The sequence below is a fragment of the Sinocyclocheilus grahami genome, unplaced genomic scaffold (genome assembly GCF_001515645.1).
Source record: "Sinocyclocheilus grahami isolate Dianchi unplaced genomic scaffold, SAMN03320097.WGS_v1.1 scaffold1316.1, whole genome shotgun sequence".
Lineage (NCBI taxonomy): Eukaryota > Metazoa > Chordata > Actinopteri > Cypriniformes > Cyprinidae > Sinocyclocheilus > Sinocyclocheilus grahami.
In genome coordinates, this window is record NW_015506495.1 from 102,677 (window position 1) to 129,343 (window position 26,667).

The 26,667-nt window shown below is 37.9% G+C and overlaps 1 protein-coding gene across 2 annotated transcripts; it reads right to left on the reverse strand.

Moving 5' to 3' along the window:
* Positions 1-4,305: 4,305 nt before the first annotated feature.
* atp1a1b (ATPase Na+/K+ transporting subunit alpha 1b) lies at positions 4,306-20,545 on the reverse strand. 2 transcript variants are annotated; one of them, XM_016255151.1, is made up of 22 exons: positions 20,394-20,545; positions 18,022-18,135; positions 17,880-17,939; positions 17,571-17,774; positions 17,366-17,479; positions 17,079-17,213; positions 16,852-16,969; positions 15,832-16,100; positions 15,445-15,753; positions 10,353-10,487; positions 9,121-9,316; positions 8,856-9,031; positions 8,645-8,781; positions 8,410-8,560; positions 7,875-8,043; positions 7,649-7,803; positions 7,425-7,548; positions 6,994-7,139; positions 5,090-5,220; positions 4,887-4,988; positions 4,710-4,801; positions 4,306-4,556 (listed from the first exon to the last, which is right to left on the reverse strand). In XM_016255151.1, the coding sequence occupies exons 1-22, from the start codon at positions 20,403-20,405 to the stop codon at positions 4,528-4,530; spliced, it is 3,078 nt and encodes a 1,025-aa protein (XP_016110637.1). In that variant the 5' UTR covers positions 20,406-20,545; the 3' UTR covers positions 4,306-4,527. The 2 variants fall into 2 exon arrangements, with proteins under 2 accessions (XP_016110637.1, XP_016110639.1); XM_016255153.1 differs by lacking the exons at positions 15,445-15,753; positions 15,832-16,100; positions 16,852-16,969; ... (4 more) ...; positions 18,022-18,135; positions 20,394-20,545 and adding exons at positions 12,033-12,341; positions 12,420-12,688; positions 13,440-13,557; ... (3 more) ...; positions 14,468-14,527; positions 14,610-14,728 and having other exon boundaries at positions 4,307-4,556.
* Positions 20,546-26,667: the final 6,122 nt, after the last annotated feature.

Here is a 26,667-nt window from a genome sequence, read left to right on the forward strand (position 1 = left end):
AGATATAAAATATCAGTGTCACAGCCAGAAAATGTGCATTTGTATATACAAAAATGCCTTCATTTACACATCATATGTTTTGAGGGTGCAGCTTATGCTGCAAAAAGGCATGTTATTGCATAGTCAGGTTTGAAAAATTCCCTGTTCTGAAAAATATATCACCTTTATTTGAATAAAGCAGTGAGCTTTCGGTACTCTCGCATTTTTAGCAGTTAGATTAAGCATTTCGGTTGTGTTTACTATAAGCAGCTCTATTAGTCAGGATTTTAAGCTGTAATACTGTAATATCTCTGTGCCTCAGCTGTTCTCTGAGTTTATGATAATTCTCTGCTCTGCTAACAAGCACATGTTAATGCCTGACAGGTTAATGACTGTGTGTTTAGGTGATAAGTGTTTGTTTACAGTGTGACATCTACCAGCAATTCCTTAGCGTCTGTTCTCTAACAAACAGAAAATTACTTCTCTGGAAGTATCATTTCAGAAGATAACTGCATTGCAGATGTGTCAGGCTCTTCAGCTCAGCCAGGGGTGTGAAATTCAAAGTAACTGGGATCTGAAGGATTCGGATACCTCCTTCCGTCCCTGAGAGTTTATTCAAGGAGAGTGTCGATGATTCATAGCATCTACGGACACAATAAAATGTCTATTTGTGAACTGCAAATCATTCAAATATCTGGGAAATTGAAAGCTATGAAAAAGCAAGTGCATGTTAGACTGGACGGTGAATGTGTGAATGAAAACAGAGTGTCTGTATTAGATGGCATCCTGAGGTAATCTAAGTTTTATTTTATGAACTGGGAATAAATAATATACCATTGCCAGCAGAGGGCAATAGAGTGTAGAGAAACTGGACAGGGATTTTTTCACAAACTACCAGTAGCCAATTATGTCCACCTCTCCTAAATCTTGAAGAAGTCACTATGGATTAATATCATTTGAAATGGACATGTATGACCTCTTAATGGTAAATAACCCAATATTAAATATTTTTATTAAGAATTAAATCCAACATTTTCACATATAGCGCTACTGTACTACAGGAAAGCACTGAAGTTAAGTTCAAAAACGCAAGGATTAACTTGGATAAACGCAAGGATAGAACTGTAAAAATAAATGTTTTTTTGGATCCCATTGACATTCATTATATGGGTAAAAACAATTGTCCAAACACTTCAAAATATCTTCTTTTGTGTTCCATAAAGAAAATCAGATGGGTTTGGAATGACATGAGAGTGAGTAGGCCTAAATGATGACAGAATTTACATTTTTATGTGAACTATTCTTTAACAGCAGGATTTGTTTCTGAAAGCAACAGGTCCAAAGCAAAAAAAGACCACATACTGTTTACATCTCTCATCCCTTACGTAACTTAGTGAAAGCTTAATGTGCCCCCTCAAACTATATTAAAATAAGAGGACAGTGTGAAATAGTACAGTTTGAACAAACAGTACAAAAACACGAATTCCATGGACACAGTGAACCCATCATTGAAGAAGAGACACAATTTCATTATTCTTACTCCCTTCCTTTTTAAAAAATAAAATAAAATAATGCAACCAGTAAATAAGCCATAATTCCATTATTCTTGTTTCAGAAAGAAATTAAACTTTTTATTTTTTTTATTTTTTGTTCATTCAGTGTTAATAATTGCACCTATAAAAAGATCCCTATTGCATAAAGCACAACATTCAAATTTATCTCTCCAGTGGCAATCCTTCAAAGCATAAGCAGCATTATTATAATATAGTATTATCAATATGTCAATTATTGATTGCATGAACGTCATGAGAAAATTGTGCTTTCCTGCCCCATGATTATGTGCTTGTCTCAGAGCGGAGAAAATAAATGACAATTTCACCACTGAGCTTTTTGCTTAGAGCTGCACTTCATTCTTGTCACGGAGCGATGGGCCCCTGAATCAAGTCCCATTTTCAATCCAACAAAAGCTCTATTCTCTCTAGGCTAGCGGATTGATGCTGTTACCGCCAAGTCACATTTAGTGGAAAACAATATACGACATTCTGATTAAGACAAAAGCTTGAGCTTAAACTCAGTGCTTTAGGTTAATAAAGGTATTGAAAAAGCTCTTGAGGCCTTTTAGGCCTTAACTGCACTGTCCTTCTCAAATTTAAAGGAACACAAAGAAGAATGTTTAAAGAATCGTCATGCAGCTATTTTATAAGGTGATTGTCCCAAAAGTAAAAGTAGTCCATAGGATTCGCATGTTATATTTTATGTCGTCTGAAGGCATTAAAAAGTTAAGTTAGTTAAGTAAGCTAGTTGTTCATTCAAAATCCTGCCCTTCTTCCATTTAAATCTAGCGCGCACGAAAGCATTTGTTTTCTGTTGTTGGCCAGATCATTTCATTTACATCACACAATATGTTTCACAATCTTTGTTTAAGGAAAGAATGCTGTGAATGTTGCATGCATCCATGCCTGCCACTCACATGCCTCAATATCTCTGCAGGCCTCTTTTAATGCTTTGAGAATGCAACATAAAATTTTAACCCAAGTGCAGCATTTAAGACAATTTCAAATCCAAAATATTTATTTTAATAGGAAATCAGGAAAATAATTACAAAATATAAGGAAATACCTATAAAGTATATGGCTCACACAATGTGGTTTCTGGCTCGCATTGACTTGAAAAGGAACAAACTGCAGGTGTATAAAAACACTCAATAGGTTAACTAGGCACAGGTGTGGAACAAGAAGGTTGACAAGGGGATAAATGCAAGTAAAAAAGACAATTAGCCTAAACAAGACAGAATTGACATGAATGAGAGTAATACTGACCATGGACCCATCTGGCTCTGTCAGGATCTGTATCAGCATCAGGCAGATTAGGGTCAGGTGTTGGGTTTGGCATAAACACATGAGGAGCTTTAATTAAATAAAGGGAAAATAAATAAATAAATAAATTCTTTGCTTTCTCTTCCCTTAATCCCCGTCTAGTACTTGTACTAATCTGAACAATGTCTGAAACTTTGTATTACGAGCACTTCCTGTGTTGAATCGCTTGTTGTATTCCTCAATTGTAAGTTACTTTGGATAAAAGGATCTGCTAAATGAATAAAAGTAAATGTAGAAATTGTGCCATACAGTCTCACACACACACATATTGGGTTTCCGTGTTTCATGGGGACATTCCATAAATGTAATGCTTTTTAACCTGTACGAACTGTATTTTCTATCCCCTTACCCTAACATTATCCCCAAAGCTACCCCTCACACAAACCTTTCTGCATTTTAAGGTTTTTTAAAAAGATCATTCTGTATGATTTGTAAGCTTGTTTCCTCATGGGGACCAAAAAATGTCATGCAGTGACATAACCTTGATTCCCAAGATATTCCTGAACAATATGTAAGCTTAACAGTATATATTCAACTACTGTTTCAGTTGTAGTTGTATTATGCCAAAATGAGACGTTGGTACTCACATTCACAACAAAGTTTGACTGGGATACATTTTTAGCATTTTATTTGACTGCAAAAAAGAAAAAGAAAGAAAAAAGAATAGCATGCACTATTCACCAATAAACTGAATGATGACAAAGTATTGATCTAGAAGTGGAAAGGGGACACGTGTCCCTCACTACCCTTTCATGTTGCTCACGCTCAAAACTAATCATACAGTACACAATACAGTCATAATTTAGAAGAAAAAAAGTAGTTGAATTACTCTGCATCTTACGTGGGAAAATGAGTGGTTAGATTCAGTTTTGGTGTGTGTGTTATGCCAAATCAACTGGACCACTGCAGAAGATAACAAAAAGAGTGGCTTAACATTCCAGTGGGCTCTAAATGAATAAGGACGGAGAGGAAAACACAGGCACATTCTGTTCCTTAAATTCTGAATGAAATAGTTTAGGGCTACTGCTGTGTATCCATGCCAACATGATTCTATTCTTCTGGGTTACTAGGCTCTTAGCCATCTCGAAAGAACCATCCAGTGAGCAAATAAAACACACACACACACACACACACACACATTCTAGTACAAACTATATAACACGTAACCTTACCGATCCTTGTTATGTCTCTTATTTTTTACACTGCTGCTGTCAAGTATTTTTTCTGTTTCTTAAAAACATTTATAAATATTATGAACACATCTATACACAAGTATAAGTTAACTTTCTTATGTGAATTACACTTGGAAATGTAGTCATCACTTACAACCTGAACAAAAACATCACTGGCGCATTTATAAGTCCATAAGTCTTTCCATACTAACAAGATAACTGACATATAAGTACAAAAAAAAAAAAAACTTACTCTGACATACAAGGCAGTAAATTATTAAATGAGACCACATTTTTGTGGAAGTCGACAAGTTTTATTCAAATTACACAATTAAAAACTTTTACAAGTTTTTCAAGTCTACATTTAGCATGCCAGCAGAATCTTAGTACTACAATAATTCTATATAAAAATATTTTAAAATTTACAGGTTAAATTCAAAACAGCAAAACTAATGTTACACCACAAAGATAACACAGAGCAGTATTGCTAACATGATGGTCTAGTAGTATGTCTCTCTTTCCACCCAACCTGCAAAGAGAGAAAAACATATTTTTACTTTTACAGTTGAAAAATATAAAATGATGTACTCATACAGTACTTAGACATACATTTGTATACTATTCATTTAAATCCTACAATACAGTACAATTGGTTAAAACAAGGTTGCAATTTCCTGATTACCTCCGGGGTTCCGTCTAAGGATGAGCTTTCTGATTTCATCATAAATAAAGATGAGAAGAGAGTACGGGAAGGCACAGAACCACCAATTGAGCCTGTAGATAGAGCACAGAATATAAACCATAGAAGCAGCCAAGAACAAACTGCATATTTATTTTATACAAATAAATTTTAGCCTACTTGAGTGGGTACATTCTGAGAGCCACATCCATGCCAGGGCAATAAGACAAGAAAGCCGCCAGTGCTGTTTCCTCAAACAATCCAAAGATCAAGATTTTGTTCCTTGTAGGACAAAAATGCAGTAAACAGACCATGAATAAAAGAAAATCTCCTCAAGAACATGGTTATGCTTATTCAGAGCTCATTTGTTCTCCCAGACTCACTTCATTCCCTGCTGGAAGACAGAATTACGCCTGGTCTTGCAGATAATCAGATCGGCCCACTGCACGATCACAATGCTGGCGAAGAATGCTGTGTGGCAAGTGAACTCCACAATCTTTCTCTGTTCATATGTCTGAAAAAAACATAACATTGTTTTGGTACAATAATTTCATAGTATCACTTATGAAGACTTCATTAAAATTAGGGTTTTGAAGCTTTTAGTAGATGCCTGTTAGCTTTGAGGCAAATCTAAATGCTAATGCACACCTAAATTGACTAACTGTTGACTACATACAATTTTAGCTGATATACACTACTGGTCAAAAGTCAGTAAGATTGTTTTTAAAGAAATTAATACATTTATTCAGCAAGAATTCATTAAATTGATCAAAAGTGACAGTGAAGACTAGGGCTGCCCCCTAATAGTCGACTAATCGTTAGTTGACCAGAAGAGGCTTGGTCGACCAAAATTTTATTAGTCGCTTAATCGCTGGGAAAAAATAAAATAAAATCCACAGGCGAAGTCACGCAGTTTGTGACGGACAGATTGTTAACGGCTGGTCTATGTGGTAATACAGTACATCGGGCAGGACATCCACACGCTCACCTATCATTCATCTACCTCAAATATGGCTTATCATCTGAAATATGTAAGCATTAGCAACTTTACATGGCCCCTCAATCTAATGTTAACCAAGAGAGATGTGCGCTATTCAGTGTCTGTGCGGAGTGTGGAAACTGAACAGTGGCGTGCTCACTGCAGGACAGATGGAGGCGCCGGTCATTTTTGCTCATACAGATAAGAGTAATACATCTTTCAAATCTGTAAAGACTCTAAGTTTATTTGTGTGCACTCACAATAAAAACAAATCGTGCTTTTGTGAAATAATGAAAGCAAACAGGATGCGCTTTCTGCCGTCTCGTTCTCTGTGAACTTGGACGTGAAACTCTGTGTATATCTTTAAATTACGGACATGAAAAAAATATATATAGAGAGTGAAATGTCTACTTTCAAATGAACCAAATGAAATGTAAAACAAATATTCTCAGATTATGCAATCCGTCTGCAACATGAATACAGGCGCAGCAGTACTGCGGGGATGACGAGTCTGTCGCCGACTTCATCTCTTAACCCGAAAACAAAGAAAGCACTCGTTTATAAAATTATCAAAATGTTAATGCAGTCTCCTTACTGTTTTTCACTGACACATTCATAACCATTACTTCTGCCGGTGCGCTGTGGCAAGCTTTATTCGTGCGCTTGAGCGCATGTTAGGCTACGTAGGCAATTAAAGGCTCATAATAATGATTTAAATGGTTTATTAATAAACGTGTGATTAGTCGACTAATGTTTAAAATGAACGACTACTAGTCGACCAGAAAAATCCTTAGTCGAGGACAGCCCTAGTGAAGACATTTATAATGTTCCAAAAGACTTCTATTTGAAATAAATGCTGTTCTCGAAAGAATTCTGAAAAAAAAATATTAGGCAGCACAACATTGATAATAACAAATGTTTCTTTAGCATCAAATCAGCATATTAGAATGATTTCTGAAGGATCATGTGACAGTGAAGACTGGAGTAATTGCTGCTGAAAATTCAGCTTTGCCATCACTGGAATAAATTACATAAAAAAAACAAATAAAGCCTTGGTGAACATGAGAAGAGACTTCTTTAAAATAACATTAATGATTTTACCCATCCCAAACTTTTCAACAGTTTTGTATGCATTTAAAAGGACTACTTATTTTGGGGAAAATACCGTAATTCCATTGACTCGTGTTGCACTTGCACTAAACATATTTTTATCCAAAACAATGGTTTCTAGAATAAGAATATCCCTCCCCCTGACTAACATGTAGCAAATGTATGGTTCACAGCTGTAAAGTAATTCATAATACCTACCCATTGTTGCCCATAACTGTCCTCCAGGTCATTAATATGCTTGTCATCCCAAAATACACGAATTCCTAATAGTCTTGATGGTAAAAAGCCATTTTCAGCAAGAATGACAAAGTATGTGAAAAATCCAGCCAGAGCCTGAATCATACCTGTACAACAAGATAAAATCTTGCATTAAAACTCTTTTTAAATTGTGAAGCCATTTTCACATTTTGACATGAGAAGCTTTTATATGATAGCATGCTAGTCAGGAAAAACTTGGATCAACATACAGTACTAATTTAGCACCTTGTCAAATATCATTAAAAACGACAGTCTTCTGGAATCTTCTTCTTGGATGTGTTCTCTAGGAAATTTACTGACAATTTTATCACTTTTAGCGCCATGCTCTACCATTTTAGCTACTGAAACAAAGCCAAAAAATAGCCACCTACCTATCTGTCCATATGCAATGCTAATAAGTCTTTCATTCACCAACTTGTCTGTTTTAGGGTTTCTGGGCTGTCTCTTCATGATATCACTCTCAGCAGCCTCGTATGCCAGAGAAATAGCAGGGGCCTTGAAAACAAAACAAAATGATTAACTGTCATCTCTTGTAGAGATAAAGTACCAAATGCAAGTGTGAAAAAGAAAATAAACCAGTGAGTTCTGCACTGACCATGTCTGTTCCCAGGTCAATACACAGAATGGTAACAGTTCCTAGAGGTAAGGGGATGTTGGCGATAATGAAGAACAGGAAGGGTGTGATCTCAGGGATGTTACTGGTCAAGGTGTAAGCAATTGATTTCTTCAAGTTGTCAAAGATCAGCCGGCCTAGTGTGGAGAGAACATGATAATAAAGGAGCCCACAACATTGAGAAGATATGAAAAAAGGTCTCACGTACCTTCCTCTACACCTGTGACAATTGAGGCAAAGTTGTCATCCAGGAGGATCATGTCAGCAGCCTGCTTGGACACATCTGAGCCAGCAATGCCCATAGCAACACCAATATCAGCCTTCTTCAGTGCTGGAGAATCATTCACACCATCCCCTGTTACAGCCACAATGGCTCCCTTTGGAACAGAAGTGGTTATTTATGTATATATGTATGTATACACATATGTTTAACATTAACACAAAATTGCAATTTTCTAAACATTTTCTAACAGCTTTGCTGCTTAATATATTTTTGTGAAAACTGTGATACTTTTTTATGGAAAAATAAAAGTATTAATCTCTTTCAAAAACTTATATATATATAAAGTACATTAAAAATACTTAGCTGCCTTTTTATTTTAGAAAGGGGATCCCTCACAAGGGGGATCATATTTGGTGATCTTTGGCATCAGAAATTTAGAAAACCACTGTTCTGAACTGTCTAATTGAAGTATTCAGTACACAGCCCATTATTTAGGTATATTCAGAAGTTCAATGATTACCTGACGTTGACACCCCTCAACAATAATAAGTTTCTGCTGTGGGGACGTTCTGGCGAACACAATTTCCGTGTGGTGCTTCAGAATATCATCTAACTGTTCAGCTGTGAGGTCCTTCAGGTCTCCACCGTGAACCACACAGGCCTTCGCATCTCTGAAAAGAGAGTAATTTATTGACTTATTAGCTTCATGTAAGGGCAAATTAAGAGTAACATTTTTAGTAAAACTAACACAATACCTGGGATTGACCTCATTGACAGGTATATTCAAGCGAGCAGCGATGTCTTCCACAGTCTCATTACCCTCAGAAATAATCCCAACACCCTTTGCTATGGCTTTGGCAGTGATTGGATGGTCACCGGTTACCATGATAACCTAACAGTTGAGAAATATGTGTGTAAAATATAATAATTTCAGCACATTGTAAGGGATTTGCATCTCTGCTTTACCTTGATTCCTGCACTTCTGCATTTGCCCACAGCATCAGGTACAGCAGCACGTGGAGGGTCGATCATTGACATGAGACCCACAAAGCACAGATTCTCAGTAGGGAAATTCACATCTTCAGTATCAAACTGGAAACCTTCTGGAAACTGTTCATCAGGGAGGTAGAAATGACAGAATCCTGTTGGAGAAGAATATGAATGATCAGTCCACAATGTGCTTAGGTGAATTCACAACTTTTCTTTGAAGAAGCAGCTTTTTCTCTTTTACCTAAAACTCTTTCTCCAAGGCCCCCAAGCTCCAGATAAGCATTTTGAAAGGATTCTTTCATTTCATCATCCAAAGGTTGCTCCTTCCCTTGGATCAATATAGTAGCACAGCGGTCCAGGATTCTTTCTGGGGCTCCTTTCATCACCAGCAGGTGTTTAGACTCTGTGCCACCATTTGGGTTCTTGTGCACTGACAGCTGCCAATGCATGCACCAAATAATTTCAGATAATGATGAAATGTATTTTATTAGTAGTATCAGGGCTGTCAATTTAACATGTTAATTAATTGCATATTTTACATGTTTGAGTTGGAATTCTTTATTGACTGACATCCTAAATGAAAACGTCCCAGGTTACGTATGTAACCATTGTTCCCCGAGGGAACGAGACGCTGCGTCGGAAAACGCTAGGGGAACGCCTCTGCGCGAGCTCTGCTCCTTATTAATGCTGCTCATTATAATATAAGGCATAATATTGTTTGCTTGTGTAACTGATGTTTGTGCAACTGGCGAGCTCTTTGACGCCCTCCGTATCAATCTCCTCGGAGGAAGACAGGCGGAGCGTCGCGCCCTCTCCCCGGGGGGGAAGTACCGCAGCGCCGGTACCCCGAGAGCGGGCGCCGGATCTGGTGATTAGCAGATCCATACGCGAAACCCACGAGCACAGCCGCCGCTCCGCCTCGGCGAAAGCGGGGCCGGCACCGCGAGGAACGCTAGTGAAAGCTCCCTCCTCAAAGAGAGCCCTCTGAGAGCGAAGCAAGGCAGTAACAACTATGCTTCGCTCGCAAGCAAACCACGCACAGGCTGTGTGTGTCCCCACTCGTGATATAACATTATCTTTGAGCAGGGAAGAACACACAACCTACAACGTGGCCTGCTCTCGCCTTGAAATGCTTTGTCCTTGCATGAGCTTAGACATAAATGGAGCTTATAGACTTTGGACAGACAACAATAAATAAGACTCACAGAACATAAATCGTGACCGACACACACAGAGAGCTTCGCTGAATGACAGAAAGCTAGCGCCGGTGGCACCTCACGTGCTTTTAAAGCTTCCTGGTCATGACGTCACCCGCCGCGGACGTCTCGCCCATCGTTCGACTGATTACACATATGATTCAGAGCTTGGTATCGCTGAAGGCGTTCCCCTAGCGTTTTCCGACGCAGCTCGAGTTCCCGAAGGGGAACCCATTTTTGTACTATAAGTAGAGATGCAAGATCCTAATTCCAGTACCTGATATTTGTTTGTAGAGTTGAAGGGAATTTCTGCCACTTTGGTGTATTTGTCTCTTATTTCTTTCACTGATCCACAGCAAAGCTCAATGCATTTCAGAAGAGCAGATTCAGATGCATCACCAGCAACATCTCTCTAAACATTTAAACACACAAGTGAGAAATTTATTAGAAAATATTACAAACAATATCCACAATGAAGAGATGACATACATGACATTATTGGTTGGGACAAAATAAATAAATAAATAAATCATATATACAGTGGGTACGGAAAGTATTCAGACCCCCTTAAATTTTTCACTCTTTGTTATATTGCAGCCATTTGCTAAAATCATTTAAGTAAATTTTTTTTTTGCTCATTAATGTACACACAGCACCCCATATTGACAGAAAAACACAGAATTGTTGACATTTTTGCAGATTTATTAAAAAAGAAAAACTGAAATATCACATGGTCCTAAGTATTCAGACCCTTTGCTGTGACACTCATATATTTAACTCAGGTGCTGTCCATTTCTTCTGATCATCCTTGAGATGGTTCTACACCTTAATTTGAGTCCAGCTGTGTTTGATTATACTGATTGGACTTGATTAGGAAAGCCACACACCTGTCTATATAAGACCTTACAGCTCACAGTGCATGTCAGAGCAAATGAGAATCATGAGGTCAAATGAACTGCCTGAAGAGCTCAGAGACAGAATTGTGGCAAGGCACAGATCTGGCCAAGGTTACAAAAAAAATTGTGCTGCACTTAAGGTTCCTAAGAGCACAATGGCCTCCATAATCCTTAAATGGAAGACGTTTGGGACGACCAGAACCCTTCCTAGAGCTGGCTGTCCGGCCAAACTGAGCTATCGGGGGAGAAGAGCCTTGGTGAGAGAGGTAAAGAAGAACCAAAGATCACTGTGGCTGAGCTCCAGAGATGCAGTCGGGAGATGGGAGAAAGTTGTAGAAAGTCAACCATCACTGCAGCCCTCCACCAGTCAGGGCTTTATGGCAGAGTGGCCCGACGGAAGCCTCTCCTCAGTGCAAGACACATGAAAGCCTGCATGGAGTTTGCTAAAAAACACCTGAAGGACTCCAAGATGGTGAGAAATAAGATTCTCTGGTCTGATGAGAACTTTTTGGCCTTAATTCTAAGCGGTGTGTGTGGAGAAAACCAGGCACTGCTCATCACCTGTCCAATACAGTCCCAACAGTGACGCATGGTGGTGGCAGCATCATGCTGTGGGGTGTTTTTCAGCTGCAGGGACAGGATGACTGGTTGCAATCGAGGGAAAGATGCATGCGGCCAAGTACAGGGATATCCTGGACGAAAACCTTCTCCAGAGTGCTCAGGAGCTCAGACTGGGCCGAAGGTTTACCTTCCAACAAGACAATGACCCTAAGCACACAGCTAAAATAACGAAGGAGTGGCTTCACAACAACTCTGTGACTGTTCTTGAATGGCCCAGCCAGAGCCCTGACTTAAACCCAATTGAGCATCTCTGGAGAGACCTAAAATATATATACATTTGAACCATTTTATATATTTTCTTTCAGAACACAAATACAAACTGCACTGCTTCTTTAAAAAAGCAGATCCCCTCCAAAAGTCATTGTATATTTTGCGCACTGACCTACAACCTGTGACACATGTTAGCCATATAATTGCTGTGCATCAAATCAAAAACTAACCTTCAAAATTGGCACATCTGACTGTTCTGCCAGGAACACAGCCCTGTTGCAGAGCCCAGCAATACGAGCCAATGATGCCCAGGTGGCCGAGCTGCGGTCAAAGGAGGTCCCGCTCTGATTCTCTGTGGTGTCAGCCTCATGAATCTGGTTATCAAACCACATGTGGGCTACAGTCATGCGATTCTGCGTTAATGTGCCAGTTTTATCGGAACAGATGGTTGAGGTTGAGCCCAGCGTTTCAACAGCCTCAAGGTTCTTAACCAAACAGTTTTTCTTAGCCATGCGTTTAGCTGTGAGGGTGAGACAAACCTAAAGAACAAGAAACAGAGAGTAGGTGTCATGCAAATTTTAGGGCCTAATCTTCAAACAAAGTAAGTTTAAACTAACCGTGACTGTTGCAAGAAGACCTTCAGGCACATTGGCCACAATGATGCCAATAAGAAAGATAACAGCCTCCAGCCAGGAGTAACCAAGAACGAGAGACAGAATAAAGAAAGAGACGCCCAGGAAGACAGCCACGCCTGTGATGATGTGGATGAAGTGCTCAATCTCAATGGAGATGGGGGTGCGCCCAACCTCTAGTCCAGACGCAAGTGTTGCGATTCGGCCCATTACAGTACGGTCTCCGGTGCTAATGACAATGCCACGTGCAGTACCTATAACAAATGTGAAGTATTGAATGAGAAACCGAGGACACCAAAGTATCAGGCTGTTATTCTAAAATTTTAAATGTAAATTATACACTACCGTTACACTATTTTATATATAGATATATATGTATGGTGTCCCATATTTGGAATTTGTGCTCTGCATTTAATCCATTCAAGTGAACACACACACACACCATGAACACACATGGAGCAGTGACTCATTAAAGACCCATTAAATTGATCAAAATTGACAGTAAAAACGCTTAATATTACATAAGATTTCTATTTCAAAATGCTGCTCTTTTGAACTTTATATTGAACAAAGAATCCTGAAAAAAAAACATTTCATATGATATAACTTGCATATGTGATACTGCTTTTATACAACAAGAAGTTAATATTGAGTAATTTTCATTTTAGATACAACATTACAAGTTACTTTGTCTATGTTTGCTTTGCCAACAAACGTAGCTGCAAATAAAGTAGAAATAACACCACAGTAAAATTAATCACTGGCATTCCATTGTTTCATTTTTGAGCAAATCAGTGTTTTTTAATGAATCGGTTGAGTCAATGACTCAATGATTCACTCATAAAGATATTTGTCACCACCTAATGGCATAATGAGTAATAATAAAAGTAAAAGTGTAAATATAAAAATATGAATTAATATAAATGTAATTATAATGAAATCTACAATAAGAATAGGAGTAAAACACTTTATTGAACATCTGTAGTAAATGAGAATATAAAATACCTTCTACACAGTTGGTGGAGAAGAAAGCAATATTCCTGGTCTCTAGAGGATTATCATTTGAGAAATCCGGGGACCGTGTCTGAGGCTCTGATTCTCCAGTCAGAGAGGAGTTATCCACCTTAAAACACCCAATTTAAAAGCTATTTTTACATAATGTCACTACCACAGCAAGGAAATGTGAAGTTCACACTACACTGATCAGGCCAGATATAGCGGCTCATAATAACCTTGCAGCCATGTGAGGCTATGATTCTCAGGTCAGCAGGGATCCTGTCACCACCTTTTACCTCCACCAGATCACCAACCACCACCTCTTCAGCGTTGATATGATTCTTCTCACCATCACGGACAACCAACGCTTGCTAGAAAGGAAAAAAGTTTAATCTGAACAACAAATTCATAAGGATACAAAACTACAATTTATTTATACATTATTATACATTTGTTTATTAGATTTCAAGACAAATTGAATTGCAAAAATAACTAAATTGAAAAAAAATATATAAAAATCTACCTGGGGGACCAAATTCTTGAAAGAGTCCATAATTTTTGAGCTCTTAGCCTCTTGATAGTATGAGAAACATCCAGTGATGATCACCACAGCTGATAGCACAACTCCCAAATACAGCTGCATTGCACAAAGGGATAAACAAGACTAGGTGAAACACATCTAAGAAGCAGAACACACATTTAAATATTTTTTCAGCATTCCCACTCACATTGTCATTAGCTGGCTCATCTTCCATTGCCGCCTGAATGCCATATGCAAAAAAGCAGAGAACGGCACCAGTCCACAAGAGCATGGAGAAACCTCCAAACATCTGCTTACAGAACTTCACCCACTCTGGGGTGGTTGGAGGTGGAGTGAGGGCATTAGGTCCATCACGGGCCAGAATCTCTGCTGCACGGGCACCTGTGAGACCCTGGTGAAGTCAAACAGAGGGCAATGTTAGTTATTAATCACTAGAGATTTAATAAGAGTAATTTCATAAAAGAGAATGACACTTGGAGACATTTCATGAACTTACTCTGCTCAAGTCTGTGCCATATTTACGGTGGAGCTCTTCCAAAGTCAGTTTGTGATCATCCTGAAATAGATTTGATACAGAAAGATTCAGTCTTGGAAAAATGATCAGAGTGTATATTGACCAAAGCTATGTAAAGTCTTACCAAATCCACTTCCTTTTTTAGCTCATCCATATCTTTCTCCTTTTTCTTGTTTTTGTTCTTTTTCTTTCCTCCTTGCTCTGATGTTGCCGCCAGCTCATACTGGTCCCGTCCATCCTAAAATAGATGTTCGAAACATCAAATAACAACTTTGTAAGACCTTGTTACTGAGTCAATTGTTTACTGAGTAAATATTGTGGAAAAAGTTAAAGAAATAATTCACCCAAAACAAAAAAAATAAAATAAAAAATCAAATCAAATCAAGTCTATCATTGCTTACTTTCATGTTGTTTCAAACCCATTTGACTGACTTTCTTCTATGGAACATAAAATGAGAAATTCTAAAGACTGTGCTGCTAACAATTTTTCATGCAGTTACGAAGCTTTCTGAAGTTTTCAAGCTTCTAAAAAGGTTCAAAATCAACATTTAATTGATCCATACGATTTGTGTACTACACTTTCCAAGTTATCCCTTTTATGAAAGCTTTATGGTGCTTTTAGATACTTTCTGAATCTTGAACTTATCTACTGAGAATATCTCCTGTGGTGAAGATGGGAGCAAGCCCAACTATCTGATTACCAAAACATATTCAAATTGCTGCCAACCTCCCGAGTTGTCAAGGGTCTTTTATGTATTTCGAAGGGATCCAGGGGCGCGGGAAGATGTTTTCGGTTGGGGGTGCTGTGTGTGTCCGTGTTGGGTGAAAGGGGGGGGGGTTCACTTGCGTCGGTGCTCGTGCAGATCCCCTCCAAAAGTCATTGTATATTTTGCGCACTGACCTACAACCTGTGACACATGTTAGCCATATAATTGCTGTGCATCAAATCAAAAACTAACCTTCAAAATTGGCACATCTGACTGTTCTGCCAGGAACACAGCCCTGTTGCAGAGCCCAGCAATACGAGCCAATGATGCCCAGGTGGCCGAGCTGCGGTCAAAGGCGGTCCCGCTCTGATTCTCTGTGGTGTCAGCCTCATGGATCTGGTTATCAAACCACATGTGGGCTACAGTCATGCGATTCTGCGTTAATGTGCCAGTTTTATCGGAACAGATGGTTGAGGTTGAGCCCAGCGTTTCAACAGCCTCAAGGTTCTTAACCAAACAGTTTTTCTTAGCCATGCGTTTAGCTGTGAGGGTGAGACAAACCTAAAGAACAAGAAACAGAGAGTAGGTGTCATGCAAATTTTAGGGCCTAATCTTCAAACAAAGTAAGTTTAAACTAACCGTGACTGTTGCAAGAAGACCTTCAGGCACATTGGCCACAATGATGCCAATAAGAAAGATAACAGCCTCCAGCCAGGAGTAACCAAGAACGAGAGACAGAATAAAGAAAGAGACGCCCAGGAAGACAGCCACGCCTGTGATGATGTGGATGAAGTGCTCAATCTCAATGGAGATGGGGGTGCGCCCAACCTCTAGTCCAGACGCAAGTGTTGCGATTCGGCCCATTACAGTACGGTCTCCGGTGCTAATGACAATGCCACGTGCAGTACCTATAACAAATGTGAAGTATTGAATGAGAAACCGAGGACACCAAAGTATCAGGCTGTTATTCTAAAATTTTAAATGTAAATTATACACTACCGTTACACTATTTTATATATAGATATATATGTATGGTGTCCCATATTTGGAATTTGTGCTCTGCATTTAATCCATTCAAGTGAACACACACACACACCATGAACACACATGGAGCAGTGACTCATTAAAGACCCATTAAATTGATCAAAATTGACAGTAAAAACGCTTAATATTACATAAGATTTCTATTTCAAAATGCTGCTCTTTTGAACTTTATATTGAACAAAGAATCCTGAAAAAAAAACATTTCATATGATATAACTTGCATATGTGATACTGCTTTTATACAACAAGAAGTTAATATTGAGTAATTTTCATTTTAGATACAACATTACAAGTTACTTTGTCTATGTTTGCTTTGCCAACAAACGTAGCTGCAAATAAAGTAGAAATAACACCACAGTAAAATTAATCACTGGCATTCCATTGTTTCATTTTTGAGCAAATCAGTGTTTTTTAATGAATCGGTTGAGTCAATGACTCAATGATTCACTCATAAAGATATTTGTCACCACCTAATGGCATAATGAGTAATAATAAAAGTAAAAGTGTAAATATAAAAATATGAATTAATATAAATGTAATTATAATGAAATCTACAATAAGAATAGGAGTAAAACACTTTATTGAACATCTGTAGTAAATGAGAATATAAAATACCTTCTACACAGTTGGTGGAGAAGAAAGCAATATTCCTGGTCTCTAGAGGATTATCATTTGAGAAATCCGGGGACCGTGTCTGAGGCTCTGATTCTCCAGTCAGAGAGGAGTTATCCACCTTAAAACACCCAATTTAAAAGCTATTTTTACATAATGTCACTACCACAGCAAGGAAATGTGAAGTTCACACTACACTGATCAGGCCAGATATAGCGGCTCATAATAACCTTGCAGCCATGTGAGGCTATGATTCTCAGGTCAGCAGGGATCCTGTCACCACCTTTTACCCCCACCAGATCACCAACCACCACCTCTTCAGCGTTGATATGATTCTTCTCACCATCACGGACAACCAACGCTTGCTAGAAAGGAAAAAAGTTTAATCTGAACAACAAATTCATAAGGATACAAAACTACAATTTATTTATACATTATTATACATTTGTTTATTAGATTTCAAGACAAATTGAATTGCAAAAATAACTAAATTGAAAAAAAATATATAAAAATCTACCTGGGGGACCAAATTCTTGAAAGAGTCCATAATTTTTGAGCTCTTAGCCTCTTGATAGTATGAGAAACATCCAGTGATGATCACCACAGCTGATAGCACAACTCCCAAATACAGCTGCATTGCACAAAGGGATAAACAAGACTAGGTGAAACACATCTAAGAAGCAGAACACACATTTAAATATTTTTTCAGCATTCCCACTCACATTGTCATTAGCTGGCTCATCTTCCATTGCCGCCTGAATGCCATATGCAAAAAAGCAGAGAACGGCACCAGTCCACAAGAGCATGGAGAAACCTCCAAACATCTGCTTACAGAACTTCACCCACTCTGGGGTGGTTGGAGGTGGAGTGAGGGCATTAGGTCCATCACGGGCCAGAATCTCTGCTGCACGGGCACCTGTGAGACCCTGGTGAAGTCAAACAGAGGGCAATGTTAGTTATTAATCACTAGAGATTTAATAAGAGTAATTTCATAAAAGAGAATGACACTTGGAGACATTTCATGAACTTACTCTGCTCAAGTCTGTGCCATATTTACGGTGGAGCTCTTCCAAAGTCAGTTTGTGATCATCCTGAAATAGATTTGATACAGAAAGATTCAGTCTTGGAAAAATGATCAGAGTGTATATTGACCAAAGCTATGTAAAGTCTTACCAAATCCACTTCCTTTTTTAGCTCATCCATATCTTTCTCCTTTTTCTTGTTTTTGTTCTTTTTCTTTCCTCCTTGCTCTGATGTTGCCGCCAGCTCATACTGGTCCCGTCCATCCTAAAATAGATGTTCGAAACATCAAATAACAACTTTGTAAGACCTTGTTACTGAGTCAATTGTTTACTGAGTAAATATTGTGGAAAAAGTTAAAGAAATAATTCACCCAAAACAAAAAAAATAAAATAAAAAATCAAATCAAATCAAGTCTATCATTGCTTACTTTCATGTTGTTTCAAACCCATTTGACTGACTTTCTTCTATGGAACATAAAATGAGAAATTCTAAAGACTGTGCTGCTAACAATTTTTCATGCAGTTACGAAGCTTTCTGAAGTTTTCAAGCTTCTAAAAAGGTTCAAAATCAACATTTAATTGATCCATACGATTTGTGTACTACACTTTCCAAGTTATCCCTTTTATGAAAGCTTTATGGTGCTTTTAGATACTTTCTGAATCTTGAACTTATCTACTGAGAATATCTCCTGTGGTGAAGATGGGAGCAAGCCCAACTATCTGATTACCAAAACATATTCAAATTGCTGCCAACCTCCCGAGTTGTCAAGGGTCTTTTATGTATTTCGAAGGGATCCAGGGGCGCGGGAAGATGTTTTCGGTTGGGGGTGCTGTGTGTGTCCGTGTTGGGTGAAAGGGGGGGGGGTTCACTTGCGTCGGTGCTCGTGCTGGGGCTGGTGTTGTTTGGATGGCGATTTTGGAAAGTTTTTGCTGGGATGGGCATTTTAAAAAATCTGAAATTCGCTTTTGCGCCATTATCTCCTTGTATTAAAGTTAATCTTGTTCGCATTCTGTACAGTTCATTTTCTGATACCTGTTGCATTTGTAACCATGTGAAAACAGGGGGTGCTGCAGCCCCCTCAGCACCCCTACTTCCCGCGTCCCTGAAGGGATCAGTTTTTTCTTGGCGTGATCTGCTACATGGAATGCACAAATCTAATAATGTTCTGTGGCAGAGGGCCAATCTCAACTAGGGACATAAAAGCAACCATGTCATCTTGGCTTCTATCCAATGAAAAGAAACAAGCAGAAGCAACAAAGCCTTTTCCCTCAGTACATTTCATTTCCCAAAGAATACATGAGTTCTCATGAGTATCATTAGGTTATCGCAGAATATCTGTAAAGGGTCACATCCGCATACACGCAACAGATAAACACCCACTCAAAGTGCTCATGTTTTATTCACCTGTTCAGTCAACCAGAGTTCAGTGCAATTGTTGCCTCAGGCAAACATGTTATGCCACCTTAGTGGCGACACACACAGGAGTGTGACAGGATCAACTGTTTGTAAGAATAAAAAAAAAATGAATTTGAGGATGTTTTTCCAAATTAGATCTGATTTCACTGTATGACCTCAAACAAATTCACAGCAGCTGTAAACAGTCCCAATTAACACAGCTGTTTGGTTGTACAGTGAAAGAACCTTGAGTCTACATTGTGAAAATAGCTGCAGCACATTAGGAGGCAAAAAGTAACTGCATGTTGACATCTTTCCTCTATTCCTATTACAAAGGATTAGGAAAGTTTTGTGGTAATTCAGGTGCACTGACCTAGATAAAGCACACCATGTTCTTAATGGAAGGAGAGAAACCTCCACTCTGAAACAACAACCTGTGGCTCTTGAACTAGACTTAGGAAGTAAGGGAAAAGTAGACTACTACACTACACAAGAACAAATATTTAAAAAAGTTGAAAGTTATTAGCAAAACAGTGTAAGCACAGTTTTAAATCCCGATTCCACACTAAGTATGCAAATAATGCTGTAAATAGTGATGAATAGTGATGAGAACTGTATGTACTGCACAGGTCATACTACAGCCTACACACTCCTACTTCTTAGTCAAACTGAATATAAAATGCAATCATAGCATAAGAAACAATAAATAACTCCAACAGCACAATTACACAAAATTGAATCTGAAACACACATTTTTTGGTCTTGTTTAAAATATATATGTATATATCACTCACCACATATATCACAGACTTTTTATATCTATTCAATTTGTTCTCAGACTTTTGGGTCTCATGTAAATAAATTACACAGACACCTATGCATATTTGGTGTGTGTTTGTGTGTATAACTTTATAACAGCCATGCATTTTAGATAGAATATAAGTATATTAATACTATTTTCGTTTAAGTTATACAAAATTCGTGGTAACGTCTAGTTGTCACCAGCGATCTTCACATACTCAATATAATCCTTATCTTTCTGAAAATATCCGTAATAAGCGCATCTCCCTAAATATGAATATGCTTCAAATTAAGCACGTACAGTTATTGAAACATATTTTACTTACCCCAACTCCCATTTTCGCTTGTGAACGGCGGCTGTGCTACTTCACGTCCACTTTCAAAGCCCCTTTCAAGTGTGTGGAGCAGAGCATCAGATCATCAGCGGCTCTGCTGCAGCTCAACTCATATGTGAGTATCAATCACGCGTTTGTGTAGAAACGGAACAACCAATAGGATGAGAGCAAATTCTTTCCGTAGCGTGTGTGTTTCTGTGTGTGTGTGTGTGTGTGTGTGCGCGCACGAGAAGGGAAGTGTAAAGTCTAAGGTCTGAATCCCCTGAGAGACAACGGTCTTTTTTACCAATGCCAATTAAGCTACTCTTAATAATTAACAATTATTAATTATTGTTAATTAATTATTGAATTAAAATTCACAGCAGTTGCTTGCCTGCCTGGAATAAGATAAACAAAACAGGATAAAATGAACTTTGACTTGAATGTTTTTGAAAGAAATATCTTCTGCTCTCCAAGTTTGCATTTATTTGATCAAAAATACAGTAAACCTATTGCGAAGAATTATTACAACTTTAAAGAACTGCTGAATTATTACAATATTTATTTAACAGAACTATATTAAAATGTAATGAACAAAAAGTAAATAAGTCATTAAAGGGGTATAAGGAGTAATAACAGTAAAAAATCTGGCAAAATTTGATCTCAAATAACTTAATAAAAAATGCTTTGATGAACAAACATTACTGGAAAAAATATAACACACACACACACACACGGAATACACTCTTAAAAATAAAGGTGCTTCAGGATGCCATAGAAGAACCTTTTTGTCTAAATGGTTCCATAAAGAACCTTTAACATCTGAAGAACCTTTCTGTTTCACAAAAGGTTCTTTGGGGCGAAAGAAGGTTCTTCAGATTATAAAAAGGTAAGAAAGAGCTGGTTCTTTAAAGAACCTTTGACTGAATGGTTCTTTGTGGAACCAAAAATAGTTCTTCTATGGCATTGCTTGAAGAACCTTTTGAAGCACCTTTATTTTTAAGAGCGTAGGCTAATGTCTGTTTAGTAGGTGTGCAAAAATAAACAAAACAAAAACAAAAAAGTGAAAAAAATCTAATGTTTTTTTCATCATTGTTTGGTTTTTCCTCCCTTGCATGTTTTACACTGCTTGTGAGGAAACCATGACAATGTGGGAAACCAAGAGCAGTGTCAGGAAACCTCAAGTGGCTAAAAGATAATACAATCCTGGTGTAGATCTGTATAATGTGGAGCCAAAGAGGGGTTGCCGTGTAGTCTTGGACTTGTCCTATAACATTATAAGTTGTATTATGCAACATCAGAATTGTTAGCTTATGTCTAAATACTATTGCATGTTAAAGCCGTTGCTCTGTAAATCTGAAAGCTTAACATGAGGTTTTAGAACCAATTATGCAAGAGTTTTGGCGGTAATCTGTGTATATAGCTAAACTGCGCTTTTCTGACACCAAACATTTTTAAACGCCTGAGAAAAATCAGTCACACACAAGAGAAAGAGCAGTGGATGGTGTGAAGCGAGGCCATTTTGATGAGTTTTCCTCATTTCATTTAATGCATTGCTTTTATTTTGTGTGTAAGCCTGTGATTACAAATGGTTATATCACTCAAGCCTCTGTGTTGTTTTATCTATTCATGCCAGAAGGACACAGATGCTACCTTAGACAAATGCATTGTAATTCTCCCTTTTCAGTCCCTTTGATCTGATACAAATCCTTTAAATGTATTTCTCTCGTTGGGCCATATCAAAGACCCGCTGTTTTTTCTTGATCTCCTTCCAACTCGCATTCACCCTCTCCCCATTTCAGATGTTGTTAGAAGTCCAAATTTAGACCACACACACACACACACACACCTTTTTAAACAGCTCAGGTGCTTTCTTATAATGGATCCTTTAGTTAACAAACACAAACGTGTCATGCTATAGACAAGGTTTCAGATAACCCCATCCATACCTGCACTGAGATACAATGGCCACTGTAACGGTTCTGTCGTTTGATGGACAAGCCATTTCTTCTTTCCTAGAAGAGTACCAGTGCTGCTGGCCATTCTGTCTGAGATCGAATGACCTCACTTTACTGATGCCTTTTCGTAATCACGTGCCAAATCCTGTCAGACAATGAGAAAAGGAATTATGGGGGATGTGACCTGAGCCATGACAGCAAACAGAATGACACTTCATATAACATCAGGTTTGACTAAATACATCTTTATAAATGCAAAACAGATGCTTTTATGTGCATATAGTGGAACTACTATTTATTTTGAATTTAATATACAATGGGAAAGAGACAAAGTTGCATCAAAGGCATAAATATGTTTAATGGCTATGCTTTTGGATACAAAATGTCAGTGTTGAATTGTATTGCTCATAGGTTAATTGTAAAAGTATCCTGTTAAATTTACAGTGGCTGTAGGTGCCAAAGAAAATAATAATAATAATGACATAATGACATAATATTAATTTTGGGTAAACTACACCTTTTTTTAATTAACTATTAAGTACAGTATTAACTTTTATCAGATGTTTCACCAAATATACTTACAGTTGTTGACACAGTAAGAGCACAGAGCTACACAATTATTACAATTGCTCTGATAATTTGGTCTTGGAAGAATCTGATGAGAAATGTTTGCGTTTATATGGAAATCTCAGACTTTTTATTACAGACTTTGACATCTTGGCATCTAAAATTCATGAAAATAATTTTTCAGCTCAAAAACAAGGTATAAACCAAAAATCTCTTCCCATATTTATCTCTTTTAAAATTGGCTGGGATACTCTAGTTATCATACTCCTTGCTTACTCCCTTAGTTTCTGTCTGTCTTTGTGTATTTGTAACTGTCAGTCTATATCTGTGTCAACGGCAGACACTTCATCTTTACGTCAGTTCCATTGTCACGCCAGCCCTTCTCTCTCCTTTCCTCTGCCCACAACCAAACTCCATGTATTTCCCTCTATCAGAGCGCCTGTCACCGCTGTCTGTCTGTCTCTCAGACTATGCCACTCAATCTTGTCTTGATGCTGAACATCTTCGATTGAAGCCATTTGATGTTAGCTGCATCTCCAGCTCTGAAAGATGCAACAGATGTGGAAGTATCTCAAACACTAAATGTAACTGGCAGTCACATTATTTACATTAAAGGAATAGTTCCCCCCAAACTGAGAATTCTGTCATGATTTACTCACTCACATTTTTTCCAAACCCTGCTGTTATTTTTTTTAACACGAAAGACAAAATTTAGGAATATCCACATAAATATTTTTCAAACAACTGTCAAAAAAGGCCTTATCTTTGTCATAGGAATCATTCATGGATTACGTTTATGATACTTTTATGGTGTTTTTATAGTATTATGTCCTACTTTTTATTAAAAGCAGTCCACGTAAATTATGCACTACATTCCAAGTCCAACCCATATGGTCAAATATATTTTCAGATATATTTTTAAATATATTTCAATATAAACAAAATATACAAAAAAAGTTTTTAAAATATTTGTAAATATTTATTGTAAATGTTATAATTGTATATTAATTATAAAGTTATTTACTAAATATTATATTTACATACTGTACATATTTTCTTAATTGAATTTACTTAGTTGTAGCATTTTCATGCAAATATTTTTTAGCATACATATATTAAATAAATTTATTTCGGTGAATACTGACTTAAATTTGTATCTTTTTATAACAAAAGGCAAGGCAAGGCAAGGCAAGGCAAGTTTATTTGTATAGCACATTTCATACACAATGGTAATTCAAAGTGCTTTACATGATGTTTAATAGGGAGCCAGTGCAGTGTTGACAGAGCGGGGCTAATATGGTCATACTTCCTGGTTCTTGTAAGAACTCTAGCTGCTGCATTTTGGACCAGATGGAGTTAGTTTATTAAGCACGCAGAGCAACCACCCAATAAAACATTACAATAATCTAACCTTGAGGTCATGAATGCGTGGATTAACATTTCTGCATTTGACATTGAGAGCATAGGTTGTAACTTATATATATAGATCTATTTTGGAAAAATTTGGTTTTACAAATGCTAGAAACATGACTTTCAAAAGAAAGGTTGCTATCAAATAGCACACCTACTTTCCTAACTGATGACGAAGAACTGACAGCACAGCCATCAATTGTTAGTGTTCTAGATTATTACATGCAGCAGTTTTTTAATCCGATAATTAACACCTCTGTTTTTTTTTTCAGAATTTAGCAGTAGGAAATTACTAGTCATCCGGATTTTATATCAGCTATGCATTCTGTTGGTTTTGCGAATTGGTATGTTTTGTCAGGCCGTGAAGAAATATAGAGCTGAGTATCATCAGCATAACAGTGAAAGCTAACACCATGTTTCCTGATGATATCTCCCAAGGGTAGCACGTAAAGCATGAAAAGCAATGGTCCTAGTACTGAGCCTTATGGTACTCCATACTGTACTTGTGAACAATATAATACTTTTTCATTCACTGCTACGAATGGATGTCGGTCAGATAAGTATGATTTGAATTTGCAACTTTAACTATATAGAGTATACACAAGACTAGATAATGATCTGAGATAGCATTGCTCTGCTGCAGAATTTCAATGCCATCAACATCAATTCCATGTGAGAGTATTAAATCTAAAGTATGGTTTTGACAATGAGTAGGTCCTGACACGTGTTGTCTAACCCCAATAGAGTTTACAGTAGAATGCCTATAAATGCTGATCCCAAAGCATCCTTTTCTGTCACTGAAACACACCGTGTAAACAAGGGGTCAGGGTCCAAATGCAGGTTTATTTGACTGCAGGGGAAAACAAAGTCAAAATCAAAACAGAAAACACAAACAGAGCTAAGACTCTAACACACAGGCTCAGAACAGAAAGCGGACTCTAACACAATATGGCCACTTCTGGCTTGCATCAGTCCATGTAACACACTTAATAATCCGCCCAGAAAGGCGTAGGGAAGGCGTATAAAGAGCCCTCAGGATGGGCAACAGCTGTATGTGTGTGAGTGTGTGCACAGGTGTGTGGAGTCAAGGTAACGGAGTCCGGGAGGATGGGAAGTGGCGACCTCTGGTGGTGAGAGGGAGAACACCAGACCCAGACCCCTGACACTTTTCATTATCTACATGGATATCAATAAATGTAAGATTACAGCACAACTAAAGAAAAGACAATGAAAAATATGAAGTAAAAGACAGATGATAGAACTGTTTGATTTAGGAATATGATATGAAGAAAAACTTGATGTTTAGAAAATGCAAAGCTCACAAATCTGACACACTACAATTCTGTCACCTCAGGAAGATAACACATATTCAATTTGTGCTGAGAAAACCTAGACTATAGTTTTTATTTTTTCAAAGGCTCCCGGCCACAGTTTTCCATATACTTACCCTGCATTTCCACTTCAATGATGGATTTCTGCACTGAAGAGACACAGAAAACAATGCTTCAAGCTGGATGTTGTATATTACTCAATACTTCATGAAATGTTATGGGTTGCTGTTGGATATATTGATGGATATGTTGGACTGTTATTGTCAGGTTGCAGTAGTAGTTCCTAAAGGGGGTTTGGCTCTTCAAACTGTAAATATAAACTTGTGTAGACAATGTCAGATGAACAAACTCAAGAAGGCCTGTCATGAACATGCCAAATTTATGATGAATTACAAACCACCAAAAAAAAAGCCCAACAAATGAAGAAGATTATTCTAGTCTAGCCTCTCCAGTGTCAATGTACCTCATCCTTTTTCAGCATCAAGTTGATTTCATCATGTCATCAGTCTTGGGTATGTATTACTAGTCAACTGACTATGTGCAGATTTCACCCTCTAGTAACCCCATATAACCTGGTTTAGGAAGTGAGTAGGCATAATGCTTTTTGTGTAGTTAATTCATTTATCTGAATCTTGTATTGGTGATCTGTTTTAATATATCACAGAACTTTACAGAACTTGGTCTATTTCAGTTATAATACGGGTAATTGTTTTGGTGAATGTCTGTTTCACTTGTGGTCCCCCACGAAATGCTCCCTCCTCCACCCAATTCTATATGTTGTGGAGCGGGCCAGCTTCACGTGTTTGCCTAGGGCTCCTCAGCGCCAGCCTTACACCCTGTCTACAGTATGTGTGCGATAGCGCCTCACCATAGGGTGTGCATAAGTAAAACGGTTGCCAGTCTGTGCCAGTAACCGGATGCTGCTTCGCGAGACAACTGAAGCAGCAGACACGTCAAGTCCTTTGCGGGAATTGCGTTTCACGAGTTCACACTTACTTATAATGAACCGAGTAAAGTTTA